This window comes from Trichosurus vulpecula, chromosome 3 (genome assembly GCF_011100635.1).
Source record: "Trichosurus vulpecula isolate mTriVul1 chromosome 3, mTriVul1.pri, whole genome shotgun sequence".
NCBI lineage: Eukaryota > Metazoa > Chordata > Mammalia > Diprotodontia > Phalangeridae > Trichosurus > Trichosurus vulpecula.
In genome coordinates, this window is record NC_050575.1 from 129,120,783 (window position 1) to 129,145,398 (window position 24,616).

Genomic DNA, 24,616 nt, shown 5'->3' on the forward strand with positions numbered 1-24,616 from the left:
GCGTGGCCTCACTCAAAGTGAGAACCTGAAAAGGCCTTAGCCTAAAAGGGCCAGGGTCTCCCAATGCATCCTGGGCCATCTCCAGTCGTCCTGGTGACTATCATCATCAGGCTACTGGACCCAGATGGCTCTGGAGGAGAAAGTGAGGCTGGTGACCTGGCACAGCCCTCCCTCACTCAAATCAAAGTCAACTGCAAGTCATGTCATCATCTCCCTGATGCCACCGTCCTCTTCGAGAACGAAGCACAAGCACAAGCCTTTCCTCTGGGATTACTTCCAATTTATATTCTACGTGTCATTGATTCATAGCTGTTTGGATAGTCTCCCCAGTAGTTTGAGAGCAGAGACCTTTTCTTTTCCTTTTTTAAAAACCTTTCTTGGTCTCCCTGGCGCTCGGCGCAGTGCCGGCACACAGCAAAGACAATCAATGCTTGTCGGCTCCCTCTGCCAGCTAGGCAAAATCACTCACAAATCCTCAGACTGCTGGGTCCGGAAGGGACCTCAGAGATGCTCCGGCTTCCCTTTCTAGACTTCAGGTTACTCATCTACAGAAGAGAACTAGTGGTCTTCACCCCTTCTTACTTCCCTGGGCTGTTGCAGATGGGGAAAGCGCTCCCTAAATCCTGGAGCACACACAGTAGAGACATCGGTTTACACTGATTATTAACCACCACGCCCCTTCCCTCCTCCCCGCCGCCGCCACCGCAGCCACCGCGGAGAAACAACCTGGGGCCGGCCTCGCCAGCGTCAAGCAGCCTCCTTGCCTCCCTGCTTCCAGCCCCGCCCCATGCCCCGCCCCCAGTCGATCAACATCCGGTTCCGGCGCTCGCCGGAAGCGGGTGTGCGTCGCGGCGCGGCGCGCGGCGCGGCGGAGTCGTCTCCCGGACCGTTGCCGGGGCCGTTGCCGGGCTCCGAGCGCTGTCCCTGCGGGGTCTTCTCGCGCTCTCTCTTCTCTTTCCCGGCGTCGCGCGGCAGGCGGAGGCGGCCGCCGATATGGCTCGGAACACGCTGTCCTCGCGCTTCCGCAAGGTGGACATCGACGAGTTCGACGAGAACAAGTTCGTGGACGAGCAGGAAGAAGCGGCGGCGGCCGCGGCGGCGGAGCCGGGCCCGGACTCGGACCCAGACCCCGGGGAGGTGGACAGCCTGCTGCGGCAATATCCTTCCGCCATCTGCGCGGGCTCCGGGGAGGGAGAGGAGGAGGGGGCACGGGCAGGGAGAGACCCCGAGGAGAGGGGGAGGGGGGAAGGGAAAAGGGACCCTGGAAAGGTAGTGAGCCCCCGTCTCTGAATGTCTTTACGATCCCCCCGATACCCAGTCACCCCCAGAGCCTTCCAAGGCTGCTCCCCGATTTCGGAGACCTTTCGCCACCCAGCTGCATCCCACAGGTCCCCTCTTCTCCTCCTTGTTCTTTCCTGCAGATTTAGCTTATCCCATTCATTGTAGAAGCCGCTAAAGCTAGGAAAGGTTTATCTAGGGGAGCCCCCCCCTTCCCCAGGTGGTCAGCACCTTTTTTCACTCGTCTGGTGATTTACACCCCCCCACCCCCACTTTGTGTAAAAAGATTGGCAGCCTCCCGGAACTTGCCCCCGAAGCCCTGGGACTCTGGCTTCCCCGAGTCCTGATTTCCCCATCTCACCGGCCTGGGATTGAATACAGGTGTGAGGGCTGGAGGGATGGGCCAAGTTTGGAAAAATGTGGAGTGGTTGGTTTTACCTGTTTAGAAGTGGAAGAGGTGGGTGTCTTTAACTGTATAGTACCCCACCCTACGGAGTGGAGATGTGGGGGGAAATGGGGCCCTTTTCCTCAGCCCCAGTCTGGGGAGTGCCCAAGGTGATCCAGTGCTGAGTAATAGATGGGGTCAGAGCAGTCCCGGATACAGATCTGCATTCATTAACCATGCTTCATACCCTCATGCTGTGACAGGGATCGAGCCTCGTTAAAAATAGGTGTGCAGTGGGGGAGGGGAAGTGAGGGAAGCAGGTTTAGAATAGAAGAAGGCCCCATGGATTTGGGAGTTTACCCCTGCCTGGGAATAGAAAGGAAAGCTTGAAGAACTAGTGCTGGTTTCCACTGCCTCAAAATTGTGACTTGAATCTTCATTTTCCCTGAAGTACTTTTTATCTCCTGCCTAGAATGTTTGGCTTCTAAAAATAGCCTCATCTCATTCTCTGTTAGTATATTTTTGCTATTTCAACAGCCATCTTTTACTTTTAGCGTTCCGTGTTTGGCATATCTTTTCTCCATATTGTTTCCCTTTGAGGTTGGAAGCAGTTTTAGCGATTTAAAAAAAATGAGACAGCTTCTCATAAAGGCCAAAAATAGGCTCCCTAAACTCTGGAAGTGGTCTTATTTTTGGCTATAGAAACGAAATCTTTATAAGCAGGATGGTTATCAAGTTGTACTTAGCTATTCATGACTCCAGAAAGAAGAATATTCTTCATTTTAATAATGGGTATAGTCAGCTATGTCTCTTTGGTAAAACTTCCAATAAAGATGTTTGACACTTATAATTTGCAGCCTTTATTTACCCAAGGATCCTTTAATTGGTTGACTCCCATCTCAGAAAATAAGGATTACTCTAGGGAACAGTCTCAAGTGGAGGAAATTTAACAGCCTGTGTTGGCTGCCATTTTTATGTCCAAGGTTTACAACAATCCTGTGAGGACAATAGTGCAGATATTACCACTTTGGTCTGACTATGCTTTTCCTTTTTTTGGTCCAATCATACTTTTCCTTCCTTAAATCTGACTTGCTAAAATATAAAAACAACATGCATATGGCTTGCAATTGATATTATTTTTATGCATAGAGATAGGACCTGTGATTTCACTGCTGTAGGGAATTCTCAGGAAACTCACTCTTTGCATTGGCTACATCTGCTCTGCAACTTAGTGTCTTAGAAAGTTGCCTAGAACACGAGGTCCAATGAGTTGCCCAGGGTCACAAAGCCCTTATGAGTCAGAGGTCTTGGCTTCAAGATCAGTTTCCTGTCTACTATTCCTTGCTATTTCTAATTTTAATTGCATACTTTTCCTTTTAAAAATTTTTGAGATATATGGTAGTAGAAAGAACTCTGTACTTGAAGTTAGAAGACCTGGGTTTGAATTCGATTTAAATAACTTAACCCCTTTGGGTCTCAGATTTCTGTAAAATGTGGCTAATACTGTAGTGATTGGAATATAGCCTGCATTCTTCAAATGAAACCAGGGATCATAGGAAATCACACGATTTTGAAGAGACTTTTGACATCTAGTTTAAGGGTTCTCAAACCTTTTGGTCTCAGGCACCCCTTTATACTCTTATAAATTATTGAGGATCTCAAAGAGCTTTTGTTCCTGTGGGGTTTACTTATTAATATTTTTGTTGTTATTCAGTCTTTGTCAGTCATGTCCAACCCTTTGTGACCCCCATTTGAGCTTTTCTTGGCAAAGATACTGGAGTGGTTTGCCATTTTCTTATCTAGCTTATTTTACAGATGAGAAAACTGAGGCAAACAGGGTTAAGTGTCTTGCCCAGGGTCACATAGCTAATAAGTTGTTTGAGGCCAGAATTGAACTCAGGAAAATGAGTCTTCCTTACTGAAGGCCTGGCACTCTATCCACTGTGCCACCTAGCTGCCCTGCTATTAATGTTTGCCACATTTAGAATTAAAACTGATGATTTAATTTTTTATTAACTCACTACATGTTAACATAAATATTTTTTATGAAAAATAACTTTTCCAAAAGGAAAAAAATAGAAGAGTGGCATTATTTTACATATTTTTTGCAAATCTCTTTAATGTGTAGTTTAATAACGCTGATTTCTGCTTCTGCAGTCAGTCTTATACATTGTTTCGGTTGAAGTAAAGGAAGAAGAGCAAGCCTCACACAGATAGGTGGTTGGAAAAAAGAGGAATATTTTAATGGGCAAATAATATCTTAATATTGTTATGAAAATAATTGTGATCTTGTGAACCATCTTGAGGGCTTCCTGGGGACCTCAGACCACACCTTGAGAACTGATGATCTAGTCTCATGCCCTCATTTTACAGTGAAGCTAATGGAGGCCCAGAGAGAAGTGATTTGTTTAATGTTAGGGGGTTATTAATGAAGGAGCAGGGGCTTAAAACAGACTCTTATCTCTAAGTTCACCATAGTTTTTATTAAATAGTGCTATTTCTGTTTGTATTAACAGATTCTAGTGAATATTTTAAATATTAACCTTTTTTTGTCTGAATAGAAACATTTCTAGAAATGGGATCTTAAAAGACTGGATTCCCATTTTTGTAGCATCCAGACCTCTGCTATCATATCTATCAGCAAAATGGAGGCAGAGATGAAAGTTATTTACTTTCAACTGCAAAAAAGGAAGAAGGTTTTTTTTTTCCCCTTTGGACTAGCTGTTGTGTAGAATACATGATGTCAGAATCAGAATGGACCTTAGAGGTCATCTAATCCAATTCTCACAGTAATAAGAATCCCTTCTACATATACATCCTTGACAAACTGTCATTCAGCCTTGGCTTAGAGACATACAGTGAGAGGAAACTAATGGTCAAATCATTGCTTGTTTGCTTATTAGACTTTGTTACCCTCAGCACAGAACCAGATAATGAAACCTAAAGAGGGAATATAAAATTACTCAAATATTTCGCACCTATGCAAACACATAATATAGGTACAGTTATCCCTTTATTAACACTGATGTAACAATTCATTGACAGAAACTATATCAGCAGAGGTGGACATAATAGGGGACATACATTCTGGAATGAACTCAGGAACAAGCATGGTAAAATAATGTCATTAAATACTAAAACATCAGGTAATTCAGGGGTTTAGGAAAGTGTTTTGGTTCAGGAAGGTGAGGGGAAAAGGGACCTGTTGCAGACCTTGTGCCTGGGTTAGAGGGAACTTGCTTAGTGTAATGGATGGGAAGCCACCCTGAGGCAGGATGACTTGGATTCAAGTCTTGCCTCTGATCTGTAGTGATTTTATTACCCTGGGCAAGTGCTCTGGGCAACATTCTTAAGACTATAAATTGTAGAACCTTTGCTGATGTGATTTGGAACAGGTGGTTTCCTCACCAGTTACTGATGAAATCAGAGGTCTACAGGGGCAGATCAAAAAAGATGAGAAAAGGATGAGCTTGGGGACCAAGGCTTTTGGTGGCACGTGGCCCAGTCTGCCTTGGGGAGGGACCAGAGACCTCTGCCAATGTACCCTTCCCCCTCCTCAAATCATTCCCCAAAATCTTGCTTATAGGCTTGAACTTTAGGGCCAGTATAGTAAAACAGTGATTTCAGGAATCTTCCCAAATTTCATTGTATTACAGATCCTAAAATCATACATAGATTTACATCTAAACGTTCATCTGGACCAACCCTCTCATTTACAGTTGTGCAAGCAGACCCAGAGATGCTAATTAACTTAAGAGTCACACTAGTGGTAAAGGGGATGAAGTGGCATTCTAGCCTAGCGCACTTTCCACTGTGCCATTCATAGCAACAGAGTATTTAGAGCCAGAGGGAACCTGATCTAGTCTGCTCCCACCCCCACCCCCTTTTTATAAATGAGGAAACTGAGACTCAGAGAGCTTAGGTGGCTTGCCTAAGATCACACAAGTAGCATAGGTAAAGTTTGTATTCCCTATTTACAGAGGTAACAGTGTTTTACATTTCATTTTATGCTCACATCACCTGTGTAAGGGTTTAGGCGAGGGACTGTCTATACCCATTTCACAGAAAAGGAGAATGACATTTGGAAAAGTGAAGTGATTGCCCAAAGTCACAGGGCTAATAAATGGCAGAGATGGGACTCAAACAAATGTCTTCTGACTACCAGTCTTTTCCCTTTCTTAAAATAACAATACATTTTATATTGAACTACAATATCTCGTTTGATCTCTGTAGACCATCAGCTGCTTCCATACTGGAGATAAAGGGCTGAAATTGCAAATACCTGATTTAGTACCATGATGATTAAGACAGAAAGGAAACTTAAAACATAAAGAGAATAAACAGAATATCAAAACAGTACCATCTATTAGACTTAGAAGTGACTTGTTGTTTTGTTGCCTCAGCCTGACATAGTGGGGAAAATGCTGGATTTGGAGTCAAGAAAACTTGAGTTCAAATAACATCCCTGACACCAGCTGAGCAATCTTGAGCAAGTCACCCTCTCTGAGCTTGTTTCATTATCTGTAAAATGGACATAACTATCTACCTCACAGGGTTTTTGTAAGGCTCAAATGCCCTGTAAATGTCAGGTGTTATTGACAAGTCATACAGTCCACCGCAAATCCTCTTACAAAGCGTATTCCCTGAAAAAGTTAGTTTGCCATTTGTTAACAGAAAAGATGGATGTGTCCTTTAAATCTGACAGTATGCTATTAATATTTAACATTGTATGTGATGAGGTTTCTTAGCCCTCCATTGTTGTATTCATTGCATAGTATCGTGGATTCTTTTGACCCTGCCATGTGTGCTCTTTATTACTTTGTATGAGTCTCTAGAAGGGACTAGTCCATCCCCCACATTTTACAGATGAGGAAACTTAAGACCTTGAAGTGGCACATAATTTGCCCAAAGTAACAAAATAGTTAAGTGGTAACTGGACTAAAACCCAGGTTTTCTGACTTCTGATGTTTTTCCCGGTATGCTGCAAGGCCACCTAAATTATCTAGCTCAGGGCTCCTTAAACTTTTTCCACTTGAGACCCCTTCAGTACTTCTTAAACTATGGGGTCAAAACCCACAGTTTAAGAAGTGCCCAAGTTTATGACATGGCAACAGTTTTATGAGCTGGGAAATATCTTTACCTGTAACAAGGTTTATTCAAATTAAATCTCAATCACAATAAAATATAATTCAAACAAGTGGAAGTCACTGATATCAAATACTTTAACTTTTTTGATAGAAGAGATAACACTGGGAGTAGATATATGGGAGGGGTGGAAAGATGGAGGAAATATGGAAGAAAAAATTGGACACAAATGATTTTCATATAGTATAGTAGAACTGGGAAAAGACTCGAGTCCAACTTCATTTTATAGATGAAAAAGAACCAGAGAAAGGTGACTTGATTAAGCTCACAAGATGTCTCAGAATCTCAGGGGAGGGACCACAGAGGTCATAACAGTCTACAATATATAAGCCTTGCTTGAAAATCTCCCATGATATGAAATTTATTTGTTGAGGCAGGTCATCCCATTTCTGGATAGCTTTAATTATGAGGAAGTTTTTTCTTGTATTAAAACCTGCCTCTGAAAGTTCTACCCATTTTTTCCTACTTGCAGAACAAGTCTAATCCATCTCTCATGTGATAATTCTACAAGTACTTCTAAATAGCTATTATGTCACTTCTAAGTTTTCTCTTGCTCAGCTTAGACATCCTCAGGGCCATCACTTGTTTCTTATCTACAAGTGACAGAATCAGGCTTTGACCCAGTTCTTTTTCTGACCCCATGTCTGGTGATTTATTCACTACACCATCCTGCTTTTTGTGTGGTGTGTCTGGTGATGTACCTATAGGGCAGAGGGGCAGACAAATAAACGTTTGAGGGAATATTTGTCTTCAGTCAGGCAGAGAACTATATAAGAATTCAGATGCCACTTCATTAGATTTAGGAGGATTGCTTTATATACTTGGCTCAGAGAATTCATTCATTTTGAAGTTTCATTGGTTTGAGCTATGCAGGGACTTGGCAGAGCAGAGGTTATGTATGTATTTGGTCTATATTTGGATTTTTTTTTAAAGGCCACACAATGTTTTAAAAGGGGAAATTAAGACTAGCAAATGTAATGTAGCTAAAAATAAGTGTCACCTTTGGGGATGTAACCCAGATTTTCTCTAATGTACTTTGTTCTGAATACAGAACAATGTATGTGAATGAAATTCTCTAATTGAGGTTGGGAAGAGAAAGGTTCTGTTCTGAATTTTTCACTAGATTAATTTTGAGATATTAATCAGTGCTTTGGGATTTCACTGGTTCAGGCCAGACTTGGAAGAAGACAGTGAAAGTTTATAGTTTAATCTTCATTTCTTTGAGAGTTTAATGATCATAAAAGCCTCTTTGAATGCAAGTAAGGCATCTATGCTTACTTTGGAAATGTCTTGAGATTAAATTAGTCTTGATGCAAATTCGTAGGCGGTGAGACTAAAGGTGAAACTTCTTTTCTCTGAATAATAAATTCTCATTTTTATAGCACTTAAGATGCTTGGGAGGGAGGGCCAGCAAGTGTTGTTTATAGATGTTTCACACATGAGGAAACAGGCTCATAGAAGTTAATAAATTTGGTCCTACAGGATCAAATTTAAAAAAAAAAAAACATTTGTGTTGCCAGTCACTGTGCTGGATGCTTGAGATTACCAGGACAAAAATTGCCGTATGGTGTTTAGTCCTTTGGTGAACCAAATGTAAATCTAGGTAAACACACAGAGTAAATAACTCATAGCGGGAGAGGTACTAGCAGCTGGGGGACTTTAGAACAGCCCCCTATAGAAGGTTGGGCTTGAGCCACACTTCAAGGAATCTAGGTAGTCTGTGCAACCTGAAGGTGAGAGACTAGAAGGTCCTTAAGGTCTGAGTAACAGTAGATAAGGCAGTTTGGCTAGACTGAAGGGGGAGCAATTTATCTCAGACTTTTCATGGCACCACTTGGGCCTTCACAATTACCCATCAGGGCATAGGACTGCTGGGTAGACTGCCCTCTTTGCCTGCACTTTTTTACATATTGCTGGGAGTGGGGGTGGGGGTGGGAAGAGAGAATGAGAGGAAGATCCTGTTTGACTTTTTGATCCTAAGAACTTAGTGAACATGTTTAGTGTAGCAGGCTTAAAAATTCTCTCCCATCAGAGTGATCCTTGACTGGCAGTGATGCACAGGTGACATGCTCAGAGCATTTCATGCAGCTTTACGAAACTCCCCTGTCAATGCGAAGAATCAAGCAGTAAAGGTAAACAGGACAGTAGTTTTGGAAGTGGGATATTGGGTACATATTTTCACAGACTGGATCTTGAAAACTACCCCCAGCGCCATATCATACACAGCTTCAAGAAAGTTGTATGTGGGTTTGCCCAGAGAGCTAAAAGTTCATTTGAAAATAGAACTTCTGCATTATTACAGATTCTTTTAGCCAGTTGTGAAATTTAAAAAATCTTATGGAGCAGCACAGAATAAGAAAATTGTAGGGCATAATAGACTTTTAGTGCTGGAAAAGACTGTTGATGTTGGAAGGGACCTGAGAATATACAACAAGGATCTTAATCTAGGGCTTGAAAACTTTTTGAAAAATATTTTTATAACTTTCATTATTTGATTTCCTTTATTAGCCTATGTACTTTATTCATTTAAGAAAATTATTCTGGAGAGACCATAGACTTTACCAGACAGCCAAAGGAGTCCATGATACAAAAAAACCTTACAAACCAAGATAGGGACCTTAGGACATAGAATATCGGTTTCAGGAAGGACCTTGGGGTATAAAATATCTATTCTACAAGGGACCTCAGGATCAGGATGTAGAATGTTGGCACTTGGAGGGTTCTCAGACCTTAGGATTTTGCCCCTGGGAGAGACCTGTGATTGGATTTTGGCTAGTCCTAGAAGGAGCTTGGGAAGGTAGGATGTTAGAAGTGGGGAAGGGCTCTGAGAAGGTAGCTATCTAGGAAAATTAGTCTGGTAGTATTGTAAAGGGAGAATGAGGTAGAACTAGAAGAGATCTTAAGAGATTAGCTGCTCTCATTTAATCAAGAAGGAAGCTAAGGACCCTGATAGGGAAAGTGGCATGCCAGATGCCACACACCTGGTTAATGATGAGACTAGATTCTAGGTCAGGTTTCCTGGCTCTGAGTTCAGTGTTATTTCTAGTACAGGAGAGTGCCACCCAGATGATTTTGTACATGACATGCAGTATGACAATTACAATCTCATGGGCTAGGTAATATCTTTAAGAGCTTCAAAAAATGCTTTTTAGATACTGATTATTTGAAAAAAGCTTTTTGAGAATGACATTTTAAAGATCAGCTTTATAAAATGTGATCTCCCAAAAAATGAGAATAGATTGGAATTTCACATTGTTCTTATTAATGTAGCCACAAGGTCATATGTAAAACTATAGCAATACAGGAAAGCCAAAAAAGGGCCATGTGCCTTTCTTTTGACTTCCAGTGAGGTAGAAATGTATAGTGTTGCTTCTCTGCCTTAGTTATTGTTAATTAGATATAACCTGAGGCTGCATCTGGACTGTATAATGATAAATGTATGACTTTAAATAATAAATAGATAACAGTGATAGCTCACATTGCAATAATGCTTTGTTTACAAAGCACTTTGTGTTTATTCATTGGATTCTCACAATAGATCTGTGGGTAAGGTAGTACAAGATTTATCTTCATTTTACAGACAAGGAAACTGAGGCAAAATGATTTACTAAGGTCAAATAGTTAGCAGCTGGCAGACCTTAGACATCAAGTCAGGGATTGAATTACAAATCCAGTGCTGATTCCCAGTACTTCACTGCTTCTCATGATCAGAGAATGTGTTGGGAGAGTAAAAGTGATTGTTCTGTTGTCTGTTTTACAGACAGACATTAGTTCTCAAGATTATCTCCTGATCCTATAAGAAAAAATGGAGCCCCACCCACTTGCCCACTCTGTGTGTGGGCACCTTGTGTTGTCTGCCACCTGCCCCAGAAGGGCCCCTTGGATCTCACCAGTCTCTCTTCTGTCTTTGCAGGAACGGGCCCAAGGAGTGGTACTGAAAGTGCTCACGAACTTTAAAAGCAGTGAGATAGAGCAGGCTGTACAATCATTAGACAGAAATGGCATTGACTTGTTAATGAAGTACATTTATAAAGGATTTGAAAAGCCCACAGAGAATAGCAGCGCCGTGTTACTTCAGTGGCATGAGAAGGTACGTGTTTCTTCCTTCGCAGGGGTCTGTTCACAAAGCAAGAGCCATGTGCACGGCCACTATTTCCTCGCTATTTTAAAGGGTCTTGTAATTGCTTTAGTACTTCATAAGTGCCTCACGGAGGCGGAACACCTCTCCAAGCCTTGGTAGTTGGTTTTTATGAGTTATGGTGGCCAGCCTTCTAGCAATGAGCCTATCTCATTTAGCAAGTAGACACCTTGTTCTTAACATTTGTTATGTTCCTCGAAGTTTTTCAGCTTTATAAGACCTGCCAGAACTAGTCTTTAAGAATGGAAGGCTCCAGGCTGCAATTAGGAGTCAGAAGAATACTTTAGTGGTGGTGGTATTATCACCATTTTACAGATGAGAAAACTGAGGGTCAAGGAGAAGAGAGATTGCCAAAAGTCAAATACATAGTGGCAGAGCTCTCTGTGAAGATAGGGAGTGTATGGTGTTCTGCCCAATCTTGGTGAAAAATTCCTAGGAGCATGTTTTTAAGGTGGGGTCTCTCCTTAGTGAGTTTAGTTACATTCAGTAATACTATATTACAATGTAATAGATACTGCTGCTATATATGCTCATCAATGATTTATTTAAAATCATGTTTCTATAGTACTTGATGGTTTACAAAATGCTTTCCTATTGTGTGATTCACACAGCATCCCTGAGAGAGAGGCAGGTCAGGTGTCTCAAGGCTTAGAAAGGTTAATCACCTTAGGAAACAGTATGTACTCTTTGAGTAATGGGGCTAGGAATAGCACATCCCAGCTAGGAGCAACTGGCAGGCTTTGCCCATGATGGCTTGTGCACTGACTAGGTCAGGCTGTCCTTCCTGATCTGTTAAGCAAAGTCAGGTGTGGTATTTTCAGTACCTGCAGTGGCAAAACTTGTGGGGAGTTGCATTTCTTGTTCCTTTACAGACTGAATTGTTCAGAGGTGAGTACATAGGTAGCCAGTATTCTTTGGCTTATCTAAAGAGGTGACCAATGGGACAGCTTTGAAGATAATTTCAAGAATAACAGTGGTTGAATATTAATAAAGACTTTGCAACATGGGCTATTCCTCTTAAGTTTGGTATTAGAACTTGTCATTTGAAGTAGTTACACAGGTCAGTCTATTCTCCAAGTTAACCCTGTATCTAATTCATTGGTTGTCTAGGATTACTTAGTGTGTGAGATAGCTTTTGCTATGAAAGAAAAATTAGCAGGGGAAGTGCAAGTGTTCTTATTGTTGGAAAGACTTTAAGAAAAAGCAATTCTAATACTATGATCCTCCAAGATTTCTTAGTGACTCCAGAGGACAGAATTAGAATGTCTGTCTGGGGTGGGAGGGACACTTGGGAAGGAAGATTTCAACTTAATGTAAAGAAGAACTTCTGGATAATCTAAGGCACTCATTAGTAGAATGGTTGGCATAGTGGACTGGAATGATCAATGGGCATGGAATCAGATGATCTAGAGTGATTGGAGGCAAGTCACTGCACCTTTCTAGGTTATAGTTCCTTCATTGGTAAAATGAAGCTGTGGGATTAAATGATCTTTGAACTCCCTTTTAGCCTTGATATTTTACGAGTTTTCACTTGATGGACAGTGAGTTCATTCTCACTGAAGGTATTCAAGTAGAAGCCTGATGACCACTTGGGGATGCTCCAGAGAGAATTCATACGTTGGCAGAGCTTGTACTAGATCATATTAACAGCAGCAGCAACAATTTGTGAAGTTACTTGCTGTGTGCAGGACACTGATAGAGGTTACAAAAAATACCAAGTTTAGATAAGATATAATGGTGTCCATGTGGAGCATAAAGTCTAGTTTAGTAAGATGAAGCAACCTGGATAATGGTAATATATGATGTTGTTATAGCCACATAAGAAAGGTGTACAAGAAAGTGCTTTCTGAGGTCCTGAGAACGAGGGCAGCGGTTCAAGGAATGCTTTCTAGAGGTGACAGCATTGAAGATAATAGGTTTTGTTTTTGAAGAATGGGTAGGAGTTTAACAAGTGAAGGAGAAAGGGAAGACATTCCTTGTAGGCACAGGACAAGTGTGGCAGGAAATCACAGGACTTTTGGGGAATAGAGTCCAGTTTGGCTGGAGTGTAGACTGCATGGAAGGGGGAAATAACAGAAGGCTGGAGATGTAGGGAGATCCCAGATTATGCAACACAGAGGGGATTGCATTTTATTTGGTAAAATTTTTGAGCAGAGGAGTGACATGACTAGATTATGCTTAGGGTTATTCTTGCAACCACATGGAAGATGGATTGGAGAGAAATTGGGGGAGGGAGGAAGACTTGTAAAGATGCTATTGCAGTAGTACAGGTAAGTGATAATAAGGACCTGAATTAGGTTGGAACAGTGGCAATGGGCTGAAGGGGACAGGTATTGAGAGTTTTGGAGTTGGAATCATTAGGACCTGGTGGTAATTGAAAGATGGTGGGAAACCTGAGAAATCCGAGGTTTGTGCATGGAAAACAAGGTGGAAATTTAGGGATAAAGATCATCAGATTGGTGTGGTACAGATTTCTTTTGGGGTGCTGTGTAGGGCATCTTAAGTGGAGATATCTTAGAGGTGCTTGTGTGGAACTCAGGACAGCAGGATTGGGGATGCAGATTTCGAAATCTTGCATTGATATGGTCAGAGTAGCTAGAGAAGAGGGCCAGTGCCAGATTCTTGGGAACTACTTGCATTAGTGGTGGTAATGTGGAGAGACGGACAAAGAGGAAAGGGGAGAGAGAGACAGAGACAGACTCTGAAGCAAGATAGGAGAAAAGTATCCAATATGAAAGGGGTCAAAAGCTGTAAGGTCAAAGATATTGTGGAATAAAAAGAGGCTACTGGATTTAGTGATTAGGAAATCATTAGTTCCAGTGGAATGATGGCAATGGGATTGAAGAAAGAAGTAAAAGAAACTTTTGCAAGGAGTTTACTTGTAAAAATCCCCTCTCTGGTATCCAGTTTTTCTCCTGTTGTACTGTCTTCGGAACAGGTTATAGTTCTTTTCTGTTACTTAACAAATGTGTGACACAAACACTCCTTGTCTAACATCTTGTTTCCACGAAAGCATTCCTATTAGGTGAAGCAGCCATACAGGGGCAGTTGATTCTATGCACTCAGATCGGCACTATAAATAAATGTGATGCTCAGTGGTTTTCACATACCTTGTTGGCCTAAAAAAGATAGCCTTAATGAGGTATCAGTTGTTCTTTCTGGTGCTTTGGCCCACCAAGTCTTAGGAGAATTTGGTTATGATGATGTTGGCTGAGGCAGTACCGTGTAGTGTGTGCCAGAGGAATGATTTTCTCTTTCTAAAGAGCCAAGGCAAATTTAGCTTACCTAAAATAATGCCTCTACCATAGAAGCATAGAAATGTTTTCATGTGGCTGCCCACCTCATCTGGTTCTGGCTGATTGATGGAAGCATTTCTACTCAGTTATTTCCATCTACTCAGTATTATTTGTATCATAATAGAAAGTTGCAATAGGTAGGTAGCTTCCCCACCCCAAGTACTGCTGAGGATTCTGGCCATTATGGTGCCCTGAGGAAAAACCTTGCAGGTTCTCAGCAAATGAATTATTATACTCTTCTGAACTGTTACAGTAGCCTCCAAAACATATTTTCCCAGATTTACCCTCTGCAAACAGTCTAAAGATGTAGTTCCCTGATTGTATCACTCTCTTGCTCAAAAACCTTAAGTGGTTCCCTTTTGCCTATCACATAGTCCAGACTCCTAAGGCTAGCATTCCGACACCAGCCTACTTTTCTAGACTATGTCCATACCTTCTGTACTCCAACTAAACTAGATTACTTCTGAATATGCCCAAGATCTCCTATCTTCTGTGCTTTCAGGCTATTCTCCAAACATATGAAGTTTCCCCTCTCACCACTGCCCCAGAGTGGGAAATCCTACCCATCTTTTTATTTTTATTTTCAGTTCCAAATTCTCCTTCTGTCTATCCCCTTCCCCACCCAGGGAGAAGGCAAGAAATCTGATATTCATTATACATATGAAGTCATACAAAACATTACCGCATTAGTTATATTTCGGGGGAAGGAAAGCAAGAAAAATTTTAAAATACCCATCTTTTTAAAAGACTAACTGAAAAGCCACTTTCTAGGAAGGGATCCCACACCTATCACTACTTCACCTTATGGACTTTATGTCCCTATCACTTCATTTGTATCTTTCTAATCATAATCCCCTACTAGACAAAGCTCCGAGGGGGCAAGGACTGCGTTCTGACTAAATGTAGTAGCATCTGCCAGTGTATTGACTGAGCTTAAGTATTTTGAACAACTCTTAAGACTAACTGAGCTACATTGGCAGAGGTAGTTCCTCACCAGGAGGCTTAGTTCAAAAAAAAAAATTAAGCACATAGAGTTGGAAAGGACCTCAGAAATCATTTTTGTCACACAAATCCCTTCTTGTTGATGGCTCTTAATCATAGAACTCAGAGCTGGAAGGGCAGTCATCTAGGTGAACATTGACACGAGTAGGATGTTCCTTTGTAAACTCCCTGACAAGCAGTCATTCAGATTGTTTAAAAACCTTAAACAATAGGGACGGACACACGCTGTGAGACAGACTTTTTCGTTTTTGGTCAGTTGGTGGTTAGTAGATAAAGATTAGAACATATGCAGTTGGATACAATGGGAAGAACATTATAAATATACTAAGGAAAACAGGCTGGGTCCCAGCACCGAAAGTGGCTATTTGGACTGTGCTTCTCTTAAAAAGTAGATTTGCATTCCTTGCCTCATGAGACTGTATTGTGAAGAAAGTACTTTGTAAACCTTCAAGTGCTATAGAAATGTATAACTAATAATAACTAATTGGGTAGGGTGGCAATGTTTGTGGCTAAATGATCTAACCTGTACCATTGGTCTCCTTTTCTCACTCCAATAGGCATTAGCAGTAGGTGGTCTAGGTTCCATAATAAGAGTTCTCACAGCAAGAAAAACTGTTTAAAAAAAAAAAAAGACTTTTTAACTTGCACTGAGAAGACCAGAAGAGTTTGGGGGACCCAGGACAAGGAAGAAGGAATAATGGAGATGACACTGGCCCATCTTCCCCAAAACTACAGTGAATCTATTTCAGACCATTCATTTGTTGAAAATGCTTTTTATTTTTGAGGTGGAGGGGGGGAAACCCAATGTTCTGCTGCTGCCTTTTCTCAATCCTGCACATGATCTGACATTCTCCTTCGCCTGGGAGTAAGAGAATTGCCACCAGTGAAATTGGATATTGGAGAAAGGAGGATTCATTCTGCTGGTGGATGCTCCTGGGCACTGCTGATGTAGAATGTTGGGATGCCTTTGGCAGGTGTAGAATTTTTGCTGCTTGGAAAGGGAGTGCTTGTTTGGTGTTATATTTTCAAAGAATCTGAGGGTTTGTACAGAAATAGTCTTCCTAGAGGAGGGAGGCAGACTCTGGGGCTGATTTTTATTGTAAAGTGCCTGCTGGATCAATAAAGCTCTTCACTCATTAGTATATTAATTTTTGGTGTGTTTCATCCAGTAAAACAGAAGAGTGATGCTAAATGGCAGGGGGTTCTGAGTTGTTTAGGGAGACTGACTAAGAACAGGAGAGCTGCACGTCTTGGCTCCTAAGCCATGTGGATGGATGCAGCTTGTGGGTCTAGTCTACATGCAGTCAGGCCATTAGCTCTGCATCACTACCTAAGCTGATGGATCACAGGAAGGCAAAATGATGTTTGGTGTTTAAATATTTATTGTTTCATACAACTTCAAGTTTACCTTGTCTGTACATCTTGGTTCTTAAGTTAATAAAGTACCAACCACATTTAATACTTTGTCCATATTTTAACAGTGTTTTTATATGGCTTTCTCAAAGGGGTGTTTTAAAAGAGCAAAAAATGCTGGTGTTGGTCATAGATTAGGAGGTCATCACAGTGTAGAGTATCATATAGAATTTCCTAAACACAGAAAATAGTTTTACTAATAAAGACAGATTTTCCTTTTGCTTAAAAACAAACCAAAAAAACCACCCATGAGAAATGGGTGGAGGCCAGTAAGAAAACAGGAATCGAATCTAGCACAGAACTGGTGGGGTTGGTGGGATTAGGGGATTTGAGTCTTGGTTACACCACTTACTAGCTGTATGACCTTAAACAAGCCAGCGTCATCAGTAAAATGGAGACACTGCTGCTTAATTCATGAGGGTGGTAATAAGGAAAATCATAAAGTATTAGGTGAAAACAAGCTATTTAACTCTACTTTCTCAAATCCTGAGAGTGGTGTTAACTCATGTTAAATAAAAGTAAACTTGCTTCTGCTCTATTGTGAACTAAATTTTCTTTAATGAGCAACTAAAGATAAAATACTGTTTGTAATTTTTATTACCTATCATCTTTGTTTATTCTACAAAGCCACATTTTCATTGTCAACCTGAATGAAGTATAGATATCTTCATTTTGCAAATGGACTCATCAAAGCACAGTGGGAGAAAGTGACAACTCTTGACTTGAACCTAGGTCTTCTCTCATATCTTTGCACTATCCCTGGCTGTGCCAACATGGCCTGATGAAAATATCTATTTGCTTTGAGCATAAACTTGCATATATGGGGGGTGAGAAATATTTTAGTGTGGGTAGTAGTGGCTCCTGCTACATGGAAGATTTGGTGAATTACACTGAAGTTTCTTGACTCAAAGTTCTTAAAGCACTCAATATAGTTATATCAAGAGTAATAAAAATGAGCTGTGCTTAAAAACCTAATGATTTAGACTGCAACCATGAATGCTTTGGTTATCACGTGTGAACATGACTACTGGTACTAGAAGTTGCCTTTGGGGAAAGTAACAGAATCAAAATTTGAACTTTGGGTCCTTTGATTCCAGGTCTCTAGTAAAGCACTCTCCTCGTATTTGTCTTTACTAGGTAACATCAGAAATTTTAGAGCAGGAAGGGACTGCCATAGACCAACTCTCATTTGAGAGGGAACGGCTCCAAAGAAAGTCAAGTGACTTGTCCAAGGTCACATAGCTAATAAATGGCTCACCTGAAACCCTATTAATTGCAAACAAATCAAAATCCACCACAGCCTAGATTTAAGAGCTTTAATCAACAAAAAATATTATTGCACCACAAATGAATTCAACAGTTTTACATAATACAATGAATGTTTACAACATGAAGGGAAAGACCCAGAGCCAATGCTCAGATAAAGGATTATACATACGGACTGTGTTACTGTAGTAGGGTTTTTTGTGTTGTTTATACATGTCAAAGTGTGTCCAGTCAATCACTCAGTATATATTTACACCACTCTTGCTCTTAAGTTAAAAATCGACATGCAAGGAATCCTTAGTTCAGTTGTAAAATACTTAAGTACCCAGAGACCTAGTTAGTAGCTTCCCAAAACTATATAATTAACCTGCACCAAGGGGAAGAGACGGTGTGGTCAGATGACTCAGGTGGGAAGGAGCAGGGTCCGTGTGACTCCAATCTAGGGTGTGTTTGAGCTGAGTATGTAGCTGCTCAGACTTGCCCATCATAACCTCATCTTCATAGTTCCTTTCCCCTGGGCAAATTTGCTGAACATATGCTGAACGTATTAGAAGTAAAAGAAACTTAGTTCTGTGTAGGAGTGCCTCTTGTTCAGAAAAAAAAATGCTTCTAAACATGTTCTCATGTTATAATTAGAAATAATATTTCAGCTCACAGACCTGGCAAGAATTGATCAGCCTTTTAAAGCCTCCCCTTGGGTGAGAGACAGCTGGGATAGACTTGAATATGGGCACTGAGCTGTGGAGAGAGTGATGCTGTCCGCTTCTTTGGGAATACCAGGCATATATACATCTTTATTTTGCTCTGAAAACATCTCCCTTCCTCGTTTCTTGGCAAGAAGAAATAACCATTTGGTGAAAACAGAGCCTGGGAAACATTCACATATATATGGTCCTGCAACTGGTTCTTAAGTCAGTGGTTAACCATGATGAAGCCTTGAGCAAGCTACAAACTGTTCTGAAATGATCTTTTCAGATGAATTTTAAGATCCTACTATTATGCTGAATACATGTGGACTTTTCCTTAGAAGTAGCTGGTAAATAGAATGGTCCCTGCCAATCACAGCCAGAGCATTTCAAGGTAGCCAGCTTTGCAAATCCCATATATGTTACATACAATCTGTAGTGTGTTTATAAACATATTGGAGGCTTAGTGTTTTTATGTAAAAGGCAATCAAGGGTGTGCTGCAGTTCTCCATCTCCAACTGGGCTTGTGGCCTGAGGGTAGAAGGGGCAATATATTTTGTCCTTACCATATCAAGGTTTGCTCAGAGTCTCAAGTGTGCATAGAATCAGGAGCAAATCCAAATCTACTACAAATAAGATACTGATTTCCCAGGAGATTGTCCAAGAGTGCTATGGAATTGAAGTGGAAAAGACAGAATCGTGGAGGGAAGGCATTTCCTTTTACCTCTCTGATTTTTCTCTAAGAACACTGGTAAACTGACTGCAAGACAAGAAATGTTTACAAGCAAATTTGGCTTTAAAAAGTATGCTTTAAAATGGTTTACCAGCAACCTGTACAAGACATATATGAGTTTAAAAAGGCAACTGAGTATATTCAGTACTGTATTAACACCCTTTTAAATATTTTTTTTCTTTAAGAAAAGTAAAACGAGATCCCTCCAGAAAGTTGCATATCCCTAATATCAGCCCCCAAGGCATAAATCTATCTTCTGACACTCTCTGAAGTCAGGACATACCTAGCTTCAGGAATTGGTGGGAGGGATTAAGGGCATTTTATTATTTTACCCTCCCTGCGATCCAAACCACTAGAAGGGAAATGCCAAGGAATTCTTTACAAAACATGTGAAGCCACACGGGGGTTCTGAGAAGTTCAGCAAGACGCAACTTGGAGGAATCAGGTTGTCCTGTACCACTAATGTCAGTCACTTTAACCCCTCACAGCACTAGCTGTCCACTGACATTGAGCCTTCTGGACAGACACTAATAGTTACAACGCTTAAGTGCTAGCATTTGGGGTTAGAGAAATCCACATGCAAACCCTCTGGGGCCCAAAGTGGGGATTTATAGCAGCACTGTGTGAAAGAGGGGTTTCCCATTAGCTACTTGTCATCCCACCCACAAAAGCCCATGGAAAGCAACCCCTTCCTTTCAAAACTGGCCCAATTTCTGAAATCGGCCCTATTCTGCGGCTGTCAGTTTGCAATGAAGGAAGCTCTAACCATTACTTGTCTTGTAAACAATGTTTCAAAGCTTGTACAAAATACTGCAATTACAGTGATTAAAAAACCCACCCAGACTGGTGTGCTGTGTTCTTTTCATAGAAAAAGTGGCTACACATGGAATTTCCATTCTCAGGTTTCTTTTAAGACCATGGCACCCTGGGATTCGAGATGGATGGCCGAATGCTACCTCTGGGAGATGGCTTGGACCCAAACCACGACATCTATCATTTAAACAGAAGAGCAACAAATGATTAGGATAATGAAGTCTGGGAAAAAGGATGAAGTAGTTCACAAAGGCCATCCATCCTCTGTAGAGGAGAAAGCAACTATAGCAACTTGTCCCAGATTCCTTCGGTCTGCACAGGACTCTTGCTGCTAAGCAGGACATCAGCTTAAACTTTAAGATGACTGAATTTTATCTGGATAGCTTGAAGGAACCTTTGAGATCAGCTACTTCAGCCTACAATGAGGCAACAGGTTGAGACCTGAACTATGTTCAAGGCTCCTCTCACCATACTATGTTGTTTGAGGGTCTAGGTAACAAGCCCCTTAAAGAAGTACCTTAGCATTTCTAAGTCTGGATAATGTACAATGCTTATAGGTCTGGGGAATAACCCAGAACAAAACCTCACTTCATTATCTGAGAATTAAACATTGGCAGATTTTGACAACAAAAACCTTTCAAAAAATCAGATCTGCTCAACAGTGAAAGCTGCTTTCAGAGCCAAGTTCCCCACTGTTGGGGGAATTTAAGCACAAGTTAGAGGAACACTTAACAGGGACATTGTAGAGAAGATTCAAACGTAAGGCTGAACTGATGACCAGAAGTCTCTTCTGGTGAGAATATGATTATAAGAATGATAAAATAAGAAAAGAATCAGAGGATATACAAGACAACCTTTACTATCAGGGGGTCACCACCCAAATGATCTGTAAGTGCTTGTTAACTTTTACTCTTCCAGATTCTATCATTAAACAGATACGTATTAGCACCTCTCACTGTCTCAGACTTCAGAGGGTTCATTTTTACCCCTGTTCTCATCTAAGATGTTACTCTCTTAAATGCTCTGGAGAACAACAGAAAGATCTACCTTATACTCCAAAGTCTCTTTAAGCATGTTTTCCTCCTCTTGTGAAAAATTCAGTAGCACAGACACGGCTTTAATGAGATGAAAAGCCTGAAAGAGAAGAGATAATGCTTACTCCGAGGAGAATGCCCAGCGCAATGGCAGGATCTGGGGAGGGCGGTGCAGGAGCTGCCTAGTATTCCAGTAGATAGTTCCTCTCAGCTCATAAGGACTGCCATGTGGCAATAGCCAAAGTAGAAACACTCCTTTATTTCTAGCCTATGGCCTGATGAGATTACTAAGAACCAGTGTGTGGTCAAAATTTGGGATGATATTCCAAGACAGCAAAAACTTTTAAAGGTATTTGAAATCCTTCCAGTCTTTTCTATCAGTGGAAGCAAGGAATTACCATTATGTCTACTATTTAGTATGAAAGCTACTTTGGATATTCTGTGCATCAGTGTTGATTTTCCCTCCCCATCAAAGCAAATGGTTCTCCTGGGTTGTTGTGGCCAAAAAAGATTTATTCTCTGGTGGATGACTTTTTGGGGATGAGCCTCTCAGTCCATCACTAGGCCTCTTATTTCCTCTCCAGTCCAGTATCTGCAAGAGCACAGGCCCTACGAAACAGCCTTTGTCACCCCAGGAACACATCCATAACACGATGATGTACAGACAGAGGAAAATATCAGAGTAGGTACCATAATAGTAATAATAAAAGTAATTATTATTACCACTAACAAAAACAGCTAACATTTATGTAGCTCTTCTAAGTTACAAAGCATTTTCACATCTTATTTAATCTTCACAAAAATCTTCAAGAGAGAGGTGTTACTGTGAAAGGTGCTGTGTAAGACAAGCTGGGTGGTACAGTGGACAGGAGCACTGGGCCTGGAGTCAGGAAGACCTGAGTTCCAATCAGGCTTCAGACACTAGCTTCGTGACTTGGGGCAAGGCACTTTACCTGTCTGCCTCAGTTTTCTCGTCTGTAAAATAGAGATAATAACAGTACCTACCCCACCAAGGTGGTTGTGAGGTAATGAGATGTTAACTGTGTAGCACTTAGCACAGTGCCTGGCATATAGTAAGAGCTATATAAATGCTAGCTATTAGCATGATTATCATTAGCTATTGATGTACTGGCCCGAATACAGGGTACCTTTAAATAAAGACCCCTAAAATAAGATCCCATTGAAAGAAAAAAATAGCAATATACTGAAATAAAACGCACAGGATTTCATTATTTTCCCTGTGAAATTTTAAGAAACATTTCTTTCAAAACAGAAAAAATTTCATTTCACTTTATCACCATTACCTTAATATCTGTCCCTCTCATTGTTGTTCTCCTATTAGGAGTTATTTATAGGCTACTCTAGGGTGTTCTATAAACTAGATATGGGAAAAACTATTTTGCTATATTTAGTCTGATATGGGCCGAGATGTATGTATGCACGGAGGTATATTGTGCTCATCCCCTTTTACAGCTGAGGAAACTAAAGTTCAAAAAGATGTGAAGTGATTTAACCAAGGGCACCCAACTCAGCAGTGGCAGAGCATCTGCTTGCTCGAGACCTTAAGAGTCTAAGCTGACTGCTCTTAGAGCTCTGGTTCACAGGCAGCTAGAGCTAATGGAGCAGTCAGAGAGCTGAACTTGCCGTTAGAAGAACCAGGTTCAAGCCCTGGCTCTGGTAACTGGCTATGTGACCAGGGATGAGAAAATCCCAACTCTCAGAGCCTTAGTTTCTTCAGCTGGAGAAAGAGCATGATACTAGTACTATCCAACTCACAGAACTGTGGAGGCAAATGGACTTTGTAAATTTAATTTTATTATGATTATTATGAGAAAAGAAAAGCTGAATTTAAATTCAGAAAACATGTTAAATGCTACTCTAAATCATTTCCTAAGTTGTAATTCAGCTATTAAACCTAAGTATGGGAGAAGGACAGAGAGAAATAGGATGGCATAGGAATCTCAATGTGAAAACTCATAAAGGAATAAAAATCTAGGGCAAACTGAAACCAGTGTTTTTACCTCTGATTCCCGACAGGACATGAATTTTAAAACCACATGCTTGAGGTACTCAAAATTTATCTCTCGAGAATCATTTAAGTCTGAGTTATTGGTGACAGTTGTGGAAGCAGTAGGCACTTCAGGATTGGGTTTCTCCCGAACTTCAAAGATATCATTTTCAGGCCGAATTTTCTGGAAGAGAAGAGAAGAAAAAAAAAAAGAAGAAAAACATTGAAATATGCTACCTTCTTCCTTCCTAAGAAAGTAGGTCAGATGTCTTAACATCTGTCAGACAGCATGGAAATAATCCAAGTTTTAAGCCTTTCCTCCCATGCCTTCTCCCTACCTGCAAATGGGACAAGTAAGAAATTGGGCCAAACTGAAAGCTGATCCTTAAGATATCACATGATTTCGAGCTGAAAAATACCTTAGAGATCAATGGATCTAACCCCATCATTTTACAGAAGAGGAAACTGAGGACTCCAAAAGAGGAAGTAAGTGACTGGCCCAAAGCCACACAAGCAGGGGTCAAAGCTGGGATTCAAATCTAGATCCTTTGACTTCAATTCCAGGGTTTATTCCATTATGCTGTGCTCCTTTTAGGGGGAGTTATTGCCTCTTGGAAAAGGAAACAACTTCTTCTGAAGCACAGTCAAGGTCTAGCGATGGGATTGTTGTGGCTAAGGAGGAAGCACTAAAAAAGAAACATTCATATGTCCGTCTGTCCCTCCCAAGCAGCCCAGTCATGACAGTTCATGGGGATGATCGCTCACCAGCTCCTTCTGCAGGGTCTTTTTGAGTTCTAACATTCTCTGCTGCAGCTGCTTTATAGTCTGTGGAACAAATGTCACAGCATCAGAAAGTTAGAGCTCTGAGGTCATCCAGCCTCAAGTCTTCTCCCTCTCCAATTCACAGAACTGCTATTATCCTAAAGCACAGATCTGACCGTGTCACTCTCCTCCTCCACAAGCTCCCAATTAGATCTAGGATAAAATAACCTTCTACAACTTTGCTGTATCCTCTTTTCAGACTCATTACACAATATTCTCCTCTACACACACTGTGTAATGGCCTCCCTTCTTTTCCTCACTCATGGCCTTCCACCTCCCATCTATGTGCCTGTGCTTATACAGTCCACATGTTTGCAATGGAGTTCCTCCTCACCACCACCTGTTAGGATCCTTAGCTTGTCTTAAAGTTCAGCTCAAGTGCTTCTCTCTACATGTAGTTTTTCCTGATTCCTCTAGCTCCTAGTGCCTTGCTCTGCCTGCCGCCCCCCCATTACATTGTAATTAATTTTGTACATATTTTGAGTATACTAATGTAGACATATTGTTGTCCAGGTTAGAATGTAAGCTCCTTGAGGGCAGGGACTGTCTCACTTTTATAGTTATATCCTTAGTGATTAGTTCAATGCCTGGCTCACA

The 24,616-nt window shown here is 41.1% G+C and overlaps 2 protein-coding genes across 4 annotated transcripts in view; one reads left to right on the forward strand and one right to left on the reverse strand.

Annotated features, from left to right (window-relative positions):
- Positions 1-856: 856 nt before the first annotated feature.
- ARPC5L (actin related protein 2/3 complex subunit 5 like) lies at positions 857-16,703 on the forward strand. The gene is made up of 4 exons (XM_036748876.1): positions 857-1,157; positions 8,868-8,940; positions 10,722-10,898; positions 15,802-16,703. The coding sequence occupies exons 1-4, from the start codon at positions 994-996 to the stop codon at positions 15,862-15,864; spliced, it is 477 nt and encodes a 158-aa protein (XP_036604771.1). The 5' UTR covers positions 857-993; the 3' UTR covers positions 15,865-16,703.
- A 1,256-nt stretch (positions 16,704-17,959) lies between these two features.
- Positions 17,960-24,616, reverse strand: part of GOLGA1 (golgin A1) — a 63,333-nt gene continuing 56,676 nt past the window's right edge. For all 3 annotated transcript variants that reach the window (XM_036748873.1, XM_036748875.1, XM_036748874.1), the window contains 4 exons: positions 23,963-24,022; positions 23,211-23,381; positions 21,203-21,289; positions 17,960-20,332 (listed from right to left, as the gene is read on the reverse strand). In XM_036748873.1, coding sequence (XP_036604768.1) covers positions 20,252-20,332; positions 21,203-21,289; positions 23,211-23,381; positions 23,963-24,022 — 399 coding nt within the window. In that variant the 3' untranslated portion in view covers positions 17,960-20,251. The remainder of the gene's footprint in view (positions 20,333-21,202; positions 21,290-23,210; positions 23,382-23,962; positions 24,023-24,616) is intronic.